Source organism: Mastigoproctus giganteus, chromosome 8 (assembly GCF_048544385.1).
Source record: "Mastigoproctus giganteus isolate SK-2022 chromosome 8, ASM4854438v1, whole genome shotgun sequence".
Taxonomy (NCBI): domain Eukaryota; kingdom Metazoa; phylum Arthropoda; class Arachnida; order Uropygi; family Thelyphonidae; genus Mastigoproctus; species Mastigoproctus giganteus.
In genome coordinates, this window is record NC_143582.1 from 190,591,967 (window position 1) to 190,610,315 (window position 18,349).

The 18,349-nt window shown below is 35.7% G+C and overlaps 1 protein-coding gene across 4 annotated transcripts in view; it reads left to right on the forward strand.

Annotated features, from left to right (window-relative positions):
* Positions 1 to 17,059, forward strand: part of LOC150082102 (ufm1-specific protease 2-like) — a 116,679-nt gene extending 99,620 nt beyond the window's left edge. For 3 of the 4 annotated variants that reach the window (XM_090379980.1, XM_090379981.1, XM_090379983.1), the window contains exons 11-13: positions 4,132 to 4,234; positions 15,462 to 15,586; positions 16,596 to 17,059. In XM_090379980.1, coding sequence (XP_090236106.1) covers positions 4,132 to 4,234; positions 15,462 to 15,586; positions 16,596 to 16,682 — 315 coding nt within the window. In that variant the 3' untranslated portion in view covers positions 16,683 to 17,059. Of the gene's footprint in view, positions 1 to 4,131; positions 4,235 to 15,461; positions 15,587 to 15,873; positions 15,929 to 16,595 lie in introns of those variants that run through there. The other variant, XM_090379982.1, reaches the window with a different exon arrangement.
* Positions 17,060 to 18,349: the final 1,290 nt, after the last annotated feature.

Sequence of the window (18,349 nt, forward strand, 5' to 3'; positions counted from 1 at the left end):
ACCTCAATCAGGTCCCCTGTATGGTGCCTGGTTACTGAACTCTGTAGCCCAAATAATCAGTCTTTCTTCGTATGGTTGCACTTTTACCTCCAAGCACTGCAGTTTGCAGAACCTAAGTCTAAGAGTACCCTTTTGTTCCCCTCACCAATCTTGTTGCTCTTTTCGAATTGTTACTATGCGAATTGTCCACCTTTGGACCCTTCCAAGAAACTGTCTTTTTTTTCAAATGAGGTTTCCATATTTAGACACACAATATTCCAAATGCCGTCTTTCAATTGTCTTACAGTGACATCCCTTTCTCTACATAATATTCTTTGATAAATTATCAAAGCAGTGTAAACAATAATTTGTAAATTATTGTTTACACTGCTCAGAGAACTTCATATCTGCCTGTATTGTAACTCCCAGATGCCATTTTTCTCTACTGTTTTTAATCGAAACCCACCAAGTGTATAAATTATTTTGGGATTTCCACTCCACAAGTGTAAGACCTTGCATTTTGCTGCATTAAAACATAGCTGCCATTTTTCTGATAATTCTTGATGCCTGCTCAAGTCATCCTGAAGGAGTGCTGCTTGGCACTGATCATTAATGACTCTCCTAATCTTTACATTGTCTTCAAATTTTGACATCATTCCTTCTATCCCTTCATTGATATTGTTTATGACAATCAGAAATAACAGTGGTCCAAGAACCAATCCTTGGGGGACCTCTCTTTTGGTGTTACACCACAATCTGAAGGATATCATTAATCAAAACTTCTGTCTTCTGCCTTGCAGCCACCCTGCAGTCCATCTTAGAATCTTTCCAGCAATTCCGTGTTCCAGTTTATACAGTAACCTCTTATGGGGGGGGCCGATAAAGTGCCTGCCTGACAACCCAAAGGTCGCAGGTTCGAATCCCGCCTCAGGCTTGGATCACAGTACTGCAAAAACCTTGGGAGGTGCATTATGGGCACAGAAGCCGATGCGCCAACAACTAACTAAAACAAAAACAAACAATCTTATGAGGGACTGAGTCAAGTGCCTTGCTAAAATCAAAATAAACTATGTGAAAATTGTTCCCTACATCAGCTCATGAGTAATTGTGTCAAAATAGCTTACCAGGTTAGTTAAACATGATTTTCCCTTAACAAAACCAACCATGTTGTTTATCCTTCAGAATGCCATTTTTATCTAAATGTCCCTGGATTGCAATCTTAATCATTGCCTTCAAGATTTTCCCCACTACTGCAGTCACACTATTCAGTCTGTATTTACCAGCTTCACTCTTAGAACCACATTTATGTATTTGTGAAACATTGGCACTTCTCCAATCCAAAGGAATCTCTCTTTCCCAAGTCCAATGATTCCATCATAATTAATAACCTTGATAGCTGAATACAGTCTCTGGCTACCTCCTTCAAAATTACTGGGTATACTATCAACTCCAGAAGCCTTACTTGCCTTTAGGCTCAAAGTTATTTCATTACTCTTAGCCAAGTACTTCTCATAAGCTACCTTAGCATGCCCAGTCCTCTGAGTACCTTGATCATAGGCTGATTTATACAGAGTCCTCGTTATCTGAGGAAAATACATAAGAATTATATGATAAATTGAGTATTACAGCTCTGATTCATACTATATAATAAAATAAATACATAAGAATTATATAATAAAATAATTGTCTCATTTTTCAAAATGAGACAATTATTTTATTATATGTTGAACAATATAAGGTTAAGTAAAGTTTATTGAAGTTGCACTATTTTTCAGTTTTACGAATAAAGAATGAATCCAAAGATGTTTTTTTTTTTTTTTTGCCGTATTTTTTCAGATAAAATTGTATCGTAGACTTTAATTATGTTTTTAACTTTGCACTTAACTTTTGCTGCACGATCATGAAGAAGGTCTTTCTCACCAAAATATTCAAGTGCTTGGTTAATTTTCTTAAGGGCTTCCTTATTTTCAAATCTTTATCCTTGGTGATTCCATCACATCATCATTTTCAGCATCCTCTTCTTCTGTGGATACGGAAAGGTCAGGGAATGACCACCGTATATCCCGGAGCAATATGGCCTTAGTTGCTAATGCTCCTAAAAACCAAATAACTAACTAACCATCATCAACTTCATGGAATCCCCCTTTTTTTGCAAGACTTACCATTTCATTTCATTTCATTTTGTAACTGGTCACATTGCATTCTTCATATTCACGAACAGCATCATGGTATAACTTTTTCCATGCACTATTCATTAATCTACATTAAATTTTTTTCCAAGCTTTTCCAATCATTTTTAATATTCTGTGCAGAATATTAAAACTTTTCCAAAAATCCTCCATGCTATTTTCATTGCTTGTATTGGTTTCAGAAATTAATCCTCATAACTGCAAGGACTCTGATACGGGGTACCCCATATGTATTCTATGATTTCTGTGTCACCTGAGAATTTTTAATAATGGTATGGATTTTTCTTCTCTGGGAATAATTTTATCAGTTTGTCTGACATTTGTTTTTTTGCTCTGAACCTTGAATAGTACCTCTTTCTTGGTATTAATAGCTCCCATGATTATTTAACCAAAAAATTCCCCTTTGTATTTGTTAAGAACATCAGTTGGCCCCAAAAAATGTCCAAGACTATTGTAATCACCTTTGTGAAAACAAATTCCTTTATCTGTGATAGTAGCTATTTCTTTTGAATGAAACCCCCATCAGTACACTGTGATCGCTACTTGCCTAATATTTCCTTTATTTGAATATTCTTAATACATGATGAATTGCTTCTGATAATCAAATCAAGAATTGCCTTATCTAGTAGCATCTCCAGCATGGTTTATCAGTTACAGAAAACAGTCATGCAGCAAATCCAAAAATGTTCTTTTACTGAGTGAGTGGCCAAACCACTGTTTTTATTGTTTTGTTAGATTCATCATAGTCATTTGGCTTATAATATACTCTTCATTTCCACTTTCCCAATGTGTAAGTTGCACCGGACTGACTCAATATGGCAACTTGTGTCTGTTGGATGTACTGTTTTAGAATCTGTTGTTTTTTTTTTTTTTATGAAAACCCCAAACACGAAAGGTATCAAAACCTATAGTACTTAGTACTGTGCATGGGTTGAAGGATAAGTATGGGGGGAGGGGGATGCCAGAAACTTTGCTCTAGAGACTAAACATGGGTTTCACCACTTCAAGCCTCCAATAAGCAAAGTGGTGGTATTTCACCGGTTGATGAAAGTCATCTACCACCTTCATTGCTAGTATAACTACCCTCCCCATCATATATGTCCTTCCCATACATTTATACTCCCTGTAATCAAATTCAATTACATAAACTGGGCCAGCAAATCAGAATTTCTTGTCATGGGGATTTGATTTTAATTTTCTAATTTCCAAATATTGATTGGAATTTGTGGTTCGGTCACTCACTTAGTAGCAGAACAGTTTTGGATTTTCTGAAGACTGCTTTGTGGGTCTGTAATAGTAGTCATTTGATTAGTCATAACAATTTATCATATATATAAGGATCCTCGAGTAAAGGAACCATTAGGTGGCTGGCAGTGATCGTAGTGTAGTGTATTGATGTGGGAATTTATTCAAAGAAATAACTGCTGTCAAGGATGACTGGGATTTTGTTTTAATGAAGGCAATTATGTTGATCATTGACATATTTAAAATTGTTTTAAATGGGAGCAACTGATTAGCATATTTTAATATATAAAAAATCTTTTTTCTCAATACATTTAACTTTTCATAGTGCTACTAATCATAATACATTTATGAAATTCCTCCTGATATTTTCATCAGGAGGAATGTGGCATTTTTTTCTCAGGCTATTTAACTGATCTGATGTGGTTTGGAGTCTAGTTACTGACAAAAAATACTCTGGAAAATTGTGGAGAACAAACTGTTCACTGCTCAATATCCTCAACTTGCTTTGATTAAAATTTTTTTCAATGTTTTCTTATTCTATCAGTCTATGAAATCCCATATTGCTTTGCAGTATTTATTTATTAATACTTTAGGTAACTCCAGCAAGTAATTTTTGATATTATATAATGACCATTTGCAACATTTTGTTTTCAAATATTAATAATATACATTTGAACCTCTGGTATTTTTCTGATATGTTTCTAAACTTCTTTTACAGGTAACATCAAAAATTCTGTTTGTTAGCTCTGGGGCAGAGTTGGCAAATAAGGGTAGAGAACTGGCTAATCACTTTTCTATTCAAGGAACACCAGTAATGATTGGTAAGTTTTAATTTAAAAACATTTTTTCTTCATATTTTTAATATTCTATGATTATACTAATTATAAAAGTAAGTATAAATTGGAAAAACCCACTTCCCACATGAATAAAGCATTTGAACATGAAACTATGTGCCTTAAAATTTCTAATGAACTGAGAGGTTAAGATTTCATCTTAGAGCAAACTTAGGATATATCTTATTCATATTTAAATTGAAGTTATACATTTGTAAAATTGATTATCATTTAAATGAAAATCCACAAAAATTAGAATAATTTTGAGTAAAAAGAGTGCTAGTGATATGAAATTTACAGTTGTAATTCTTTATTCTCTGACATTACTTAATTCGTTTCAAAAAATTAGAACCGAACCTAACCATTATGATCACAATATAACAGCGCAGTGAAGTATAATCAAAATGCCGCCTGCAGCATGTTGGGAATGTTGCTTTTCAGTTCTTTCCAATGGTGACAGATCTGGTGAGTGTAGTGGCCATGTTCCTTTTGAAACTATGTGATCTCCAAACAAGAGGGATTGGTTTTGCCATAGACACGTGAAGTGTGACGTTGCATTATCCTGCTGATGAAACCGATTAGCGATCTTCTCTGTGTGTGGAATATGTCATTGTATTGCTGAAAGGTTATGGTTTTTGAGAAAAAGATGAGCCTGATAGTCCCATGATGGATTCATTCACCACACTCCAATCTTCACAGAGTATAGGGGCTTTTGTGTAATGGAGGTTTCCCATACACCCCAGGTGAGTAATCTTAGAGTATACTATACAGTCAGATGAAACCAGGGTTTTTGAAGAAGAAAGTCTAGTCTAACATCTGAGGGTGTTAAGCTACTTCTTCCATTATTTGTATTATGGTGCAAAAAAAAAAAAAAAACATTTTGCTGCCCCAGCTAAAAATAATAAATGAATAAAATAAAATATTCTGTATGTGTGTGTTTCCTCTCCTGAACAGACAATGTAATTAACAACTGGCTAGCTAAAAGAAAAATTTCTAAATTTCAGTCTAAACTTCTCCCCCTGTAATTTAATTTATGACCCCTAGTTCTAGAATCATTTATAACTATGAAAATTTCACCTTCAATCTATTTTACTATCTCCTCTTAGACCTCTATTTGGTACCCTCCCATAATACTTAATTACCCAGCTCTGCAGATGACATATTTGAAATCTCTCCTCATACAGGTGTCCCTATGCTCATCTTACCAGACACATTGTTCATCTTGGGACTCTTTCAAGAAACTAAACTTTATTTAGGTAGTTTCCATACTTGGAACACAGTATTCAAGTGAAATCCTACAGTAGGATTATGACCTCCCTATCCACAAACAGATGTTTAATAAATCATTAATAGGACATCAGGCTCTCCTTGCCACCTGTGTGTACTGCTTGAAGTACTTTTCACCAATCTGTATCATAACCCCCAAATCTCTTTCTTCCTCTTATTATTATTTTTTTTTTTCAGTCCACACCAAGTGTTTTGAAGTTGCCATTCCCCAACTGTAAGACTTTGCATTTTGTTGTATTAAAACATAGTTGCCACTTTTTTGACCATTCTTGTGTTTTCTAGTCTGATGGTAAGAGTTGATGTATTACATGCAATTTTTATTGAAACCGTTTTAATTTCTTCACCTCTGCATGATAACTGCTGTGTGAACATTCCCTTTTGTTGTGTAAGCTTTCATAGTGGCATGGACTTGCTACCAGGTTCTCCCTAGCCTGGACAAAACGTAGCTGTCACAACAGTCAGTGTGCAAACACAGCCCACGACATTCATGTTACCATTCTCCCTGAATACATTCACAAGCAAAAATCACAGATTTTGTTGATGCCTCATGACATTGAAATCTTACAAAAATCATGCCGAGTAGTTTTAAAAAATTCTGAGGTAATGCTCCACAATAAATACGATTCTCTATGCTGAATGCTTTGTTCATATACTTCTTACACTGAATATGAGATCATGTTTTGTAGGTTGTTAACAGATGACAACATCATGTGCAGAATAAATAATGTAAATTTTTTTTGGACAATAAATCTTAAACCATCATGAAATATCAGATCAAATTTCAAAATCTAAGTATGAATAAGCTATCCTAGAGCTGTTAATAGCTTGCTCACCCAGCAGCATTAGGTATCTACTTTCTGTCAGTTTATCCATGTGTTTAGCTTATTATTTATTAACTATAATTTATTTGTATTTATTCTTTATCTCTTTGTCTGTTGGTTAAAATTTGAAAACAACAAGCCCATAATAAAACTGCTAAATGAAATGATTATCAGCAAAATCGCTTAAAAATTGTTCCATTTAAAAAAAAAAAAAAATTGCTTGATTATAATTTGTCACACAGTAGCTATGTCCTACACATTTCAAGCTTCTTGTTTAGGTATCTTTGGTGACAACATATCCTGCACCTAGGAATAAAAGTTAGCCATGTAGAGAAATTGAAAAACCTGCTCCCAACAGAGCAGGCTCCATAGAATGCCGATGCATTCTGTGGAGGTAAGTTCGTAAAGCTTTTCACAACATTAAATACACTGTGAAATTTTAGAATAATGAAATTTTATTTATTCACAAACACATTTTTATTTTCTATTTAAGTGCCAATAGATAAACACAGCATAAGCTTATTAATTCCCACGATACAGTTAAGTCATTAGGAATTGAGGAGCTGCATGGAATGGGCTGTCAAGCCATTGAGGGACATTGTGTTTATTTAGAAATAAAATCTTTGGATTCAGAAACTTTTTGGCTGATGCTATATAAGTTTGCTTTCTTGCATCATTTTCCATTACTACTACTACTATACCAACTTTAAAATATTTTTAAGCATAATAATATTACATTGAGTTTTAATTTGAATTCACTGTGTTTTCACCATAGAAATAACTTTAGAATCGCTGGCTCTTTTCTCTCTCATAGTGGATTAATTTTATGTTAAAATTAATAAAACTTTCAATAATATAAACTAAAATATCGTATAAACATGACTGGGGGGGAAGAGAGAGAGAGAGAGACACCCACTTTTCAACATTGCTGAGTTGTAATTGCAAATAATGAATGTGAAACTGAAAACTGGTGTAAGATGGTATGTTTCTTGTCACTTATTTACTTTCCATTTACCGGTAGTAATTGTAAGTGTCATTTTATAATCATCATCATCAGTAATTCAGTCTTGTGACTGATCAGTTCCTCTGATGAGGTGTCACCATCTTTGTTTTTCCTGTTCTGTTTGTTTTAGTTCCTCAAAGTCCTGCTTCATCCAGCAACATCCTGATAGTCTTTTTTTGGTTTTTTTTGGTCTACCCCTAGGAAGTTTTCCCTAAATTGCATCCAGAAGCAAACCACCATGTTGAATCACATAGCACATCCACTTTAGTCTAGTTGATCTTATTCTACCTGAAATTTTCCTTTGTTCTTGGACACGTCTTAATACTTCCACATTCAAAACTTTTTCAGTCCATTTAATCCTGCATGAGCACCACATCTCGAAGGCCTCGAGTCTCTTTTTCTCTCTTTGTTAGAATCCATGTCTCTGCCGCATATAGTGCCACTGACCTTTCTACTGTAATGACCAACAGCCTAGAGAGCAAGTTACTGTGGACTTCAAAAGCTGCTGGGAGTCATCATGGAACAAGTAAATACATGGGCTGTGTTAGGGTAACTGAGAGTAAGAACAAGTGCATGGGAATGCCAGAGGTGAAGTAAACTCTGGCAGTGAGCTAGATGATTTTGTAATAACTGAGAGGAAAGTGGAAGAGAAATTGTTGAGGATAAACATAAAAAAGGCACGCTGGGTGGATGGGATCTATCCAGTTATATTAAAGGAGGCAGCAAAGGAAGTAAGCAAACCCTTAGCCATAATTATGAGCTTCCTTGGACTCAGGGGAGGTACCCATAGACTGGAGATGTGCAAATGTGACCCCAATTCACAAAGGAGGATCAAAGGCTGACACAAGTAATTATAGACCGGTGAGTTTAACTTTTGTTCCAGGAAAATTAATGGGGGCACTGGTTAAAGAAGCACTGCAGGATCATCTAGACAAGACTTCAGTTATAGCTCAGACACAACATGGTTTTGTTAAGGGAAAGTCTTGCCGGACCAATTTGATTGGATACTATGATTCAGTCACAAAAGAACTCGATGCAGGGAGTAACTTTGATATCATATATTTGGATCTTAGAAAGGCTTTTGATACTGTTGCACATGGAAGACTGCTGCACAAATTGGAGCAGTGTGGCATTGGAGGCAAATTGCTGCTATGGATGAAGGGATGGTTGAGTGGAAGAAGACAGAGAGTGGTAATGAATGGACACTGCTCATCGTGAACTAATATTATTAGTGGAGTCCCTCGGGGTTCAGTGTTGGGTCCATTGTTGTTTTCTGTATTTATAAATGATACTACTGATGATGGTATATCAAGCTTAATGTCCAAGTTTGCAGACGATACAAAGGTTGGCAGGCTCGTTAAGGACACTACTGACGTTATGCTGCTGCAACAGGATCAGGAAAGGTTGAGCAGATGGGCTGATAGGGCAAATGATGTTTAACATTGACAAATGTAAAGTAGTACATATGGGAAACAGTAACCCCAGAGCAACGTATGCGCCTCCATAGCCAGGTGGGAAGGAGCAGCAGTGCGTAGCACACGTTTCTTGAATTGACCAGGGTTCGAGCCTCTCACCACCAAATACGGAGGATGTGGAAAGGTCAGGGTTTGACTACCGCATATTCCTGTATATCACTTGTCAGTGTCAATTACAGTGTCTGGGGACTAGACACCGGCGAGGTGATCTGATAAAGCCTTGAATGGTTTGAGTATGCTCAGTGCCGATGGGATTCTTCCTCTTGCTCAGAATAATCACCTGAGAGGGCATAAATTCAAATTGAGGAAAGACAGATGTAGGATAGATGTGCGGAAATTTGCCTTTAGCCAGCGGGTAGTTGGTTGGTGGAACACACTTCCATCCCTTGTTGTGGAAGTTGATAGCCTAAATAAATTTAAGGCTCAGCTGGACAGATATTTCGAACAGAGGAGTGAAATGGGAATGTTTTTTTTTTTTTTTTGGCTGATGCTGCATAAGCTTGCTTTCTTGCATCATATGCCTCTACTAATGCTAATGCTTGCATGTACACTTATGTTAAAGTATAGTAAATAAAATTGATGAATTTGAAGTGCTGCTCAAGACATCAGAGGCAGATATTGTTGGGATATCAGACACATGGTTTCACACAGATATAAGCAGTGCAGAATTGGAATTTTGGGAGTACAATGTATACAGAAAGGGTAGGAAGGGTTATGCTGTTAGTTAAGAAACACATAAAATCTAAAGAAGTGCATCCGTTTGACATGGGTGGATAGTGCAATGTTGAGTCTGTTTGGTGTGACATAAACACTGGGAAAGGGAAAATGAGAGTAGGAGTATGTTATAGGCCTAATGACTCTGATGAATACAATGAACAGTTGTGCAGAGAAATAGAATGGGCCAGTAAATCAGAATGTCTTGTAATGGGGCATTTTAACTTTTCAGATATTGACTGAAACTTGTAGGTTGGTCACTTGCATGCTAGCAAGACTTTTGTAGATTTATTGGAGGATTGTTTTCTACAGCAACATATTCGGGGGGCAACCAGAGGGAGTAATACCGTGATCTGACTATCAGCAGTGATTATTCATGCATTAAGAATTTGCAGATAAAGGAACACTAGGTGACGGTGATCACAGTGTACTGATGTGGGATTTACGTAAAGATGTAACTACCATCAAGGGTAAAGGGAAGGGTTTTTGTTAAATAAAGATGACTACAGTGGTCTCAGAGCTTTTAAATTCTATACAGTGGGATCAACTGATGATGTTACCAATGGTGAATTCTAAATGGGAAGCCTTCAGGGACTTAATCTTAGAGGCTACTAGGCTTTTCATACCACCTAAGAAATACTGTTCAAGGTTCAGGCCTGAATGGATGTCGGATGAATTAATGAGGCTCGTGGCAGAAAAGAAAAATGCATGGGATGCACATATCAGGCGACACACAAGCCTATGGCAGATATAAGCTAGTCTGTAACCAAGTCACAAAGGAGGTTAGGCAGACTACAGAAATCTTTGGCAAAGGATGCAAAGAAAAAAACAGCAAAGAGTTCTTTATTTATGTAAACTCTAGAAGGAAGGGGATGAATCAGATTGGTCCACTTAACATAGATGGTTCTCCTATTGATGATCTTGCTCAAGTAGCTGATAAACTGAATGAGTATTTGCATCTACATTCACACATGAGGTGTTATTCAAGGAGGGGAATGCCAGAAGTTTATCAAACTCTAATAGGGAGCTATGTGATTTTGTAATAACTGAGAGCAAAGTGGAGGAGAAATTGTGTAAACATAAAAAAGGCAACTAGGGCAGATGGAATCTATCCAGTTATAATGAAGGAGGTAGCAAGGGAAGTAAGCAAACACTTAGCCATAATTATGAGAACATCCTTAGAGTCAGGGGAGGACTCATGGACTGGGGGTGTGCAAATGTATTCCCAGTTCACAAAGGGTGACACAAATAATTATAGACCTTTTAGTTTAACTTCTGTTCTGGGGAAAATAATGGAGTTACTGGTTAAAGAGGTGATACAGGATCACCTAGACAAGATAGCAGTAATAGTTCAGACATAGCATGGGTTTGTTAAGGCGAAGTCTTTTCTGACCAATTTGATTGGATACTAAGATGTGGTCACAAAGGAACTGGATGCAAAAAATAATTTTGACGTCATATACTTCGATTTCTGTAAAGCTTTTGATACCATTGCACATGGAAGATTGCTGTACAAATTGGAGTAGTATGGCATTAAGGGCAAGTTACTGCAATGGATAAAGGGATGGTTGAGTGGGAGACGGCAAGGAGTGGTAATAAATGGACACAGCTCTACATGGACTAGTGCTGTTAGTGAAGTCCCCCAGGGTTCGGTGCTGGACCCATTGTTGTTTTGTGTATTTATCAATGATATCGATGAAGGTGTATCTGGCTTAATGTCCAAGTTTGCAGATGATACAAAGGTTGGCAGGGTTGTTAATGACAGTAAAGACAGTATGCTACTGCAACAGGATCTAGAAATGTTAGGCAGATGTGCTGAGAAGTGGCAACAGAAGTTTAACAATGACAAATGCAAAGTACTGCATATGGGTAGCAGTAACCCAAGAGAAATGTACCAACTGTGTGGTACTATACTCAGGGAGGTGGAGAATGAAAAATACCTGGGGGTAATTGTGCAGTCAGATATGAAGTTCTCTGAGCAGTGCAGATAGGCTGCCAGAGCAGGTCAGGGAGATTTGTCAATGATATATAGGAATTTTGCTAACAGAGACAAGGTGATTATCCCTTTGTATAAGGCAATGGTCAGGCTACACCTTGAGTACTGTATACAGGTCTGGAGCCTTCATTTGAGGAAGGATGTAGAGTTGCTAGAACTAGCACAGAGAAGGACAAGATTGGTGAGAGGAACAAAGAGGTGCACTTACAAAGAAAGGCTTAAGTTCTGCAAGTTGCAGCATCTGGAGACTAGGCATCTGCGAGGTGGCCTGATCGAGGTGTATAAGGCTTTGAATGGTTTGAACAGGCTCAATGCTGACAGGATACTTCCGCTTGCTCAGATTAAGAACCTGTTAGGGCATAGATTCAAATTGAGGAAAGACAGTTGAATAGATGTGCGGAAGTTTGCCTTTAGTCAGCGGGCAGTTGATTGCTGGAACAGACATCCATCTGTTGTTGTGGAAGTTGATAGCTTAAATAAATTTAAGGCTGAACTAGACAATGACTGGATGGGTGAAATGGGAAGTTTTTTTTTTTGGCTGATGCTGTATAAGCCTGCTTTCTTGCATCATATGCCTCAACTAATGCTAATGTCTTTATTATCTTTTTCCTAATTTCTTGTGACATCTGTATAATCAAGGACAGTTTATTCTTGATTGTTTTGCCAATGCAATCTGGATTGAATCTGAGTTTGACATGAAATGTCGTGCTGCAAATAACTACTCCAGATACCTCAAGTTCTCTACCTGTTCTATTCTTACTCCATCTATCTCAATTTGGAAGGGAATTAACCTTTTACAAATCATCATTGCTTTAGTTTGCATAACGTTTAATATATATCTTTATTCCATACTTCATCACTTTCTTATTTAGCCTTTTAATCAATTTTTTGCACCGTAGCAGGTTGCCCTGCTAGTATGGTCTGATCGTCTGCAAACTTAATAGCCTGTACAATACTTCTCCCCTATTTTAATCCCCCACTTATTCTCAAGTGCCTTCTTTATTATCACTTCAGCAAAAGCATTAAACAAACCAGGTAAAAGAATAAGCATCCTTGTCTTACTTCCTTTTTAACTTTAGCTTTTTCTGTTAGTTCTCCCCTCACTCTTATCACCGCATTTCGTCTTCTATATGTCATAGATCAGTCAAATGCCTTCTCTTAATCTACAAAACACAGAGGTTTCTTCCCATGTTATACACTTTCTCACCCAACACTCAACGTTCCAATAGCATCTCTCATCGATCTGCCTCTGCGAAAACCACAGTCATCCAGAAATTGTTCGATATGACTCTCCATACAAACTTTGATAACTTTCAGCAGAATCTTGGATGCATGAGTAGAGTGTGTTTAGTGTCAAACAGCACCAGGGGTTTCCCCCATCTCCGCGGGCTATACATTGTGGGTGTGAAACAGAACACTGTCAATGCCAGAGGTTTAAAAGTGTATGGATTTTGTACATGTGTAGTGTCGTGTACCGTTGTTCCTCTGGTCATGGATGCATGAGTAATAAGACATATAGTTCTGTAGTCATGGCATACTGTTGGTAACATCTTGGTTACAGGGATTATGATTGATGTGCAGAAACCCTCTGGCCAATGCTCATCCCTGTATATATCATCTTTATCAGTTCAAATAAGGCTTTCTTCACTGTATTTTAAAAGCTCTGCAGATATGTTGTCAATTCCTGGTGCCTTGTTTTTTGCTAAGGGACTTTAAGGCTGCATTGAATTCATCCTTAGATATTTCCTCCTCCTCCATGTTTTCTTGTTCTTCTAGTGTCGTATTCCTCCATGTGTATGTGCTTGAATTGTCATAAAGTTCTTCAACATAACATATCTCCTCCATCTTTCCTTTTGTTCTTCAAAGTTCAGTACAGTCATTCCCTTTTCATCCTGCATTGCTCTTGTTTGGATTCTGCTACTCTTTCTTGTTAATTCTGATTTTTTTATGTGCCATGTCTACCCAACCTTGTTGTTCGAGCGTTTCAATCTCTTGACAGTTCTCTGCCCTCCACTGTTCTTTAGTCTTCCTACATTCCCTATCAATTTCATTCTTCAAGTTACAATAGTTCCTTTGATCATAATTTTTTTGGCCTTTTAGTCTCCTCTCATCCACTTTCTGCAGTAAAATAACCATGATCCAAGGCTTCCTCCTAATTTTTTAACCCTTACCTAATTTTTTAACCCTTACACCGATGCAGCTTTACAAGTCATCTCCTTGATTAAAGACCAATTCTGCTCTAGATCATTCATAATCTCCTCAGCAGTGATAAAATTCACCAGATCCTGAAACACATTTTTCACTCTCCTGAATGATTTCTTTTTATTCAGGCACTTCAATTTTAGTTCCACATTCATCTTCACGAGGGAGTGATCCGAATTTCCATCCTCTCCCAGATAGGACATTGCTTTCTTCACTTGGTTATGGTATCCCTGTTTAACTAAGATGTAATCAATTTGGTACCCTCATGAGTCGCCAGGATATTTCCATGTATATCTTCTGCAGAGTGGTGCCTTAAACCACGTATTTGCTACCATTACTCTCTTCTGTACAAAACTCCAGTAAGTGTTGACGTCTTGTGTTTCTCACACTCTGTACCAAAATTCCCCACAGTCTTTTCTTCCCTTCTCTCTCCAACCGCTGCATTCCAATCCCCCATAATTATCATGTCTCTTTACCTGGTTTTCCATATTAATTCCTCCAATTGTTCAAGTTTCCTCAACTAATTCTTCAGCGTATAAACTGGTATAATTACCATGTTGACCAGATTTGCTGCAAATCTGACCATGATAAGTTTATATCCCAATGATTCCACATCTACTAGTGCTCTCATGAATCTTGTCATAATTATTGCCACACCCCCCCTTGTCTGCCACTACTTCCAGAGTGCACAATTTTATAGTCTATATATGTAATTTGTAAGTACAAATTCGCCCACTTCACTCCATCTTGTCTCTGCCACTCCAAGCACATCAATACTATTCCTGTGCATTTCTCTTTTGACTCTCCAGCTTTCCACATTAGTGTAAGTTCCATGTCCTGATTCCACAACAGGGATTTTGCAAGTTGACCTGAAAAGCCCTGACCCTTCCCCTGCCTGACATCAGCATTCTGTCGTGCTACGATGATTTTGTAGCTGCCCTATCTTTCAGACATCTCTAGTTTGCTCATCATAGAATTACTTGGGATGTGTTTTTTTTTACAGGTTAGTTTCCTGTTGCCTTTCCCTGTCCGTATATATACATATAAATAGAATATATATATACATATGTATTATTTAATTAGTTTTGCACTATTTCATTTTTTTTTAAATCTTCAGTGAGGTGGCACTATTATTCCTCTTCCTCTCTCAATCTCTAGCTAATTATGTCCAATATATTAACAATTTTTGAATTTTCTTAAACATATTTTCATGGTGGTTCGTACAGGCTTAGTCCCAATGAATAAATTTTAAATTAAATGTTAAGTATTTATCCTATGCTCTAACATAAGCAAATAATCAGCTGACCTTTAGAACTAAGAACATTCCAATTAACGTGTCAAATAAACACGTCTATAAGTAGTTCGTGCAAAAACACTCAACTCTGACCACAATGCAACTTGTTAACAAGGCGATCACTAAGAAAGTCAAATATCTCTTCTTAATATCATTTCATTTTCAACATAAAATCCAGGAGCACATAGTAACTGCGTTAAGCATAGAGAGTGGTCAGTAGCGCCACTACATCAATATCATAAAATGATATTGATCCAAAAAATCAGCATTATTCAAAACATGGTTATAAATGGTAACTGACATTAACAGAAACATTTTTAAGGACAGTTTTATGCAAAGGATATACAATTGTATGTATATAAAATTGTTATTTTTATAATTAACAGTATTTTCCTTTTTTTTTTTTTTTTTTAATTATTTCAGGTGGTGGTGTGTTAGCACATACAATACTTGGAGTAGACTTCAGTGAACAGTCTGGAGAACTAAAGTTTCTTATTTTAGATCCACATTATACGGGCACAGAAGACTTAACAGTTATTCAGAATAAGGTATGTGTTAGGTGACAAGTATATTTTTGTAGTAGGTAATGTCACTTCAGTTATATAATTATGAGATAATGCTAATATCTAGACATAATTTTATAAAGAAAATGTAAAGCTAGAAGTCAAATCTGTTTTTAACACATCACAGTTTACTGTAAATTTATAGTAAAATTTACACAAATTATAGTATTTATAGTCTGTAAATTCATCATTTTACTAATTATGAGTTAGTGCCTGAACTTGATGGTTTATGTAAGATAGTGCATCACTGCATTATGAACTTCCTCACACAGGTTGGATGAAACTTTTTCTCACTGGATCAGGCCAAAGAGGAGTAGTAGAATGGGCATTGAGATCACCTGATTTGTAACCATGGATATTGCTATACAATGTTTAAAGTCAAAAAGTTTATCCCTAAAAATTACAAACTTGAAACATCATAAGAATAGAGTCATACAGGTAGTTACAGCTATCAATGCTGACACAGAAAATATTTGTAAAAGCATGCTGTATATCATTTACAAAAGTTTTTTTTTTTTAAGTTGGCAGTGGCCATTTTGAACAGATATTGACTGTATTTAAAATTGATTCCATATTTTATGAACACCCTGCATAAATAGGTTTCATTTAACAAAAGACTGAGTGAGGAAACTTTTAGTAAGCTCTCTGTACTCTGTGGTATGCTATATGTACTTGTAACATTCACTACAATTGAGTAAAGTTCTTTGAAACCAGAGCTATGCTGTTAAACATGCTGTTATTATTTAGTTGATGTTGGTATTAAAAAAAAATAATAAAAAGGAAGCATGTCATTTACCTGAGCCAATCAGTCCCATTTCTGATAACTGACACTCCATTGTATAAAATGGAGAAAAAAAAACAAAAAAAAAAAAAAAAAAACTGAAAAGTAAATACAATTTTTGTTATTAAGATTTATCATGTAGCTGTGACTCTTTTGATATTAAAAGCATGTTTATTTAATACAGTTGCACTATCGCATTTCATTATCTTTCAGGGATGGTGTGGATGGAAAGGACCTAGTTTCTGGGATCAGAAAACTTTCTATAACCTGTGCTTACCTCAGAGACCAGTAGTTATTTGAAATTTTAAAAAAATTCTAAAAACTGGTTATAATGTATATATGTGCAACTGTACATCTTCAGACTCTTGTGATAGTTGATTGTGAAGGACTGCTGCATACCCATGTGCATATATACACTTAGAGACATTAATATATTTTTTAACAAAAGTCAGGACCAAGCCAAGTTTCACTGGATTAAAGTCACTGGAAGTAATATTTTTAAATCATAACCTTATTGCTTAAAAATGATGATGCATTGCTAACAAAATCTTCACTTTAATTTGTTAGTTTATCATTTTAACTATGGTAATGATAATACTTATCATGAAATATTTCATTTCCTGAATTTTTTTTTCACTTTTTGCTTAATCACAAGTTAACTGTGAGATAGGTTTTAATATGGCAATAATATTTTTATGAAGTAAATTATAAATTAATATAAGTGTTTTATAAAAGATCAGTTTTTATTTTCAAATATATTTTATAAATCACTAAAATGGAATTCATGTTTTACGTTAGAAATTACTTTTGTATTTTAAGAAAATATGAATTCCCATATAAGTGAACTATAAAAATTAAACTGTGGAAAATTTGGTCAACCACACTGAGATATTCAAAAATAAATAAAAGCAGTTCTCTTTACTTATATTTATGTCTAGACGTTATTGTTATAGTAACACATCAGATGTATCCTTACAACATATTTATTTCATTTCTAACACCAAGAATTTTTGTTTTTATTTTCATTGCTGAACAGTTCCACTCATTCTGACACTTCAACAGAATTTGGTCACAATTTAAAGTGAAATTGTGATGCAAGGTTGTTAGTAGGGTTAGGGTCTTTACGCAGTTGTTAGTTGTTCAAAGACAAGTTTTTATCCAGACCTTTAGCAAGATAAATGAATTTATCACTAAAAGTGTGACAGACTTATTTATTACTATCAACTGTACACAGGTTAGACAACAAAAACCCAGAAATAAGTTTACTTCGAGTCTTATAAAACTGCATCATATTACCATGGTAGGAGATAAAAATAAAATTAAAGTAAACTGCAACCATTATCAACCCACTGCAGGATGGAAGCCTCCTCAACAATTCACCTTGAAGGAAATGGACCATAATTTGCCATGCTGGTCCAGTGCGGGTTGGCAGATCAACCGTATTTACCAGTCAGAGGCTTGACCCTGGTCTACTCAGAGCGTGTGCTACCGACACATTCAGTTATGGTAGGAGATAGTGGCACTTAAATTGGCAGAATAAATATGAAGAATGGTAGGTAGGAGAAATTGACACTTAAAAGTAATTTTTAAAAATTTTTGTAACAAAGAATATTATAGTAGCAGTGATAGAATCTGCAATTTTCATATTTTATTGAAATATAAACGATTTTGGAGCTTTTATTTTTATTTAGATACACACTATATTGCTAAATATGTGCGACTGTACATTATCTAAAAGTAACCAGACATTGCAAGTTTCAAAGAGCCTTTTATTGATACAGTATTTAATGCGTTAACTCACCTTTAGCATTAATTAAACACTATGAATTTTTTTAAAATTTTAAATTTGAATCAATTTTTGATAACAGGACAGCAATATTTTAAACTATTTCTCCTTAAATTCAGCTAATGATTGTGGGTACATTAATAGCCCAAAAGTATTATTCCAGAGATCAAGGCAGGCCAGC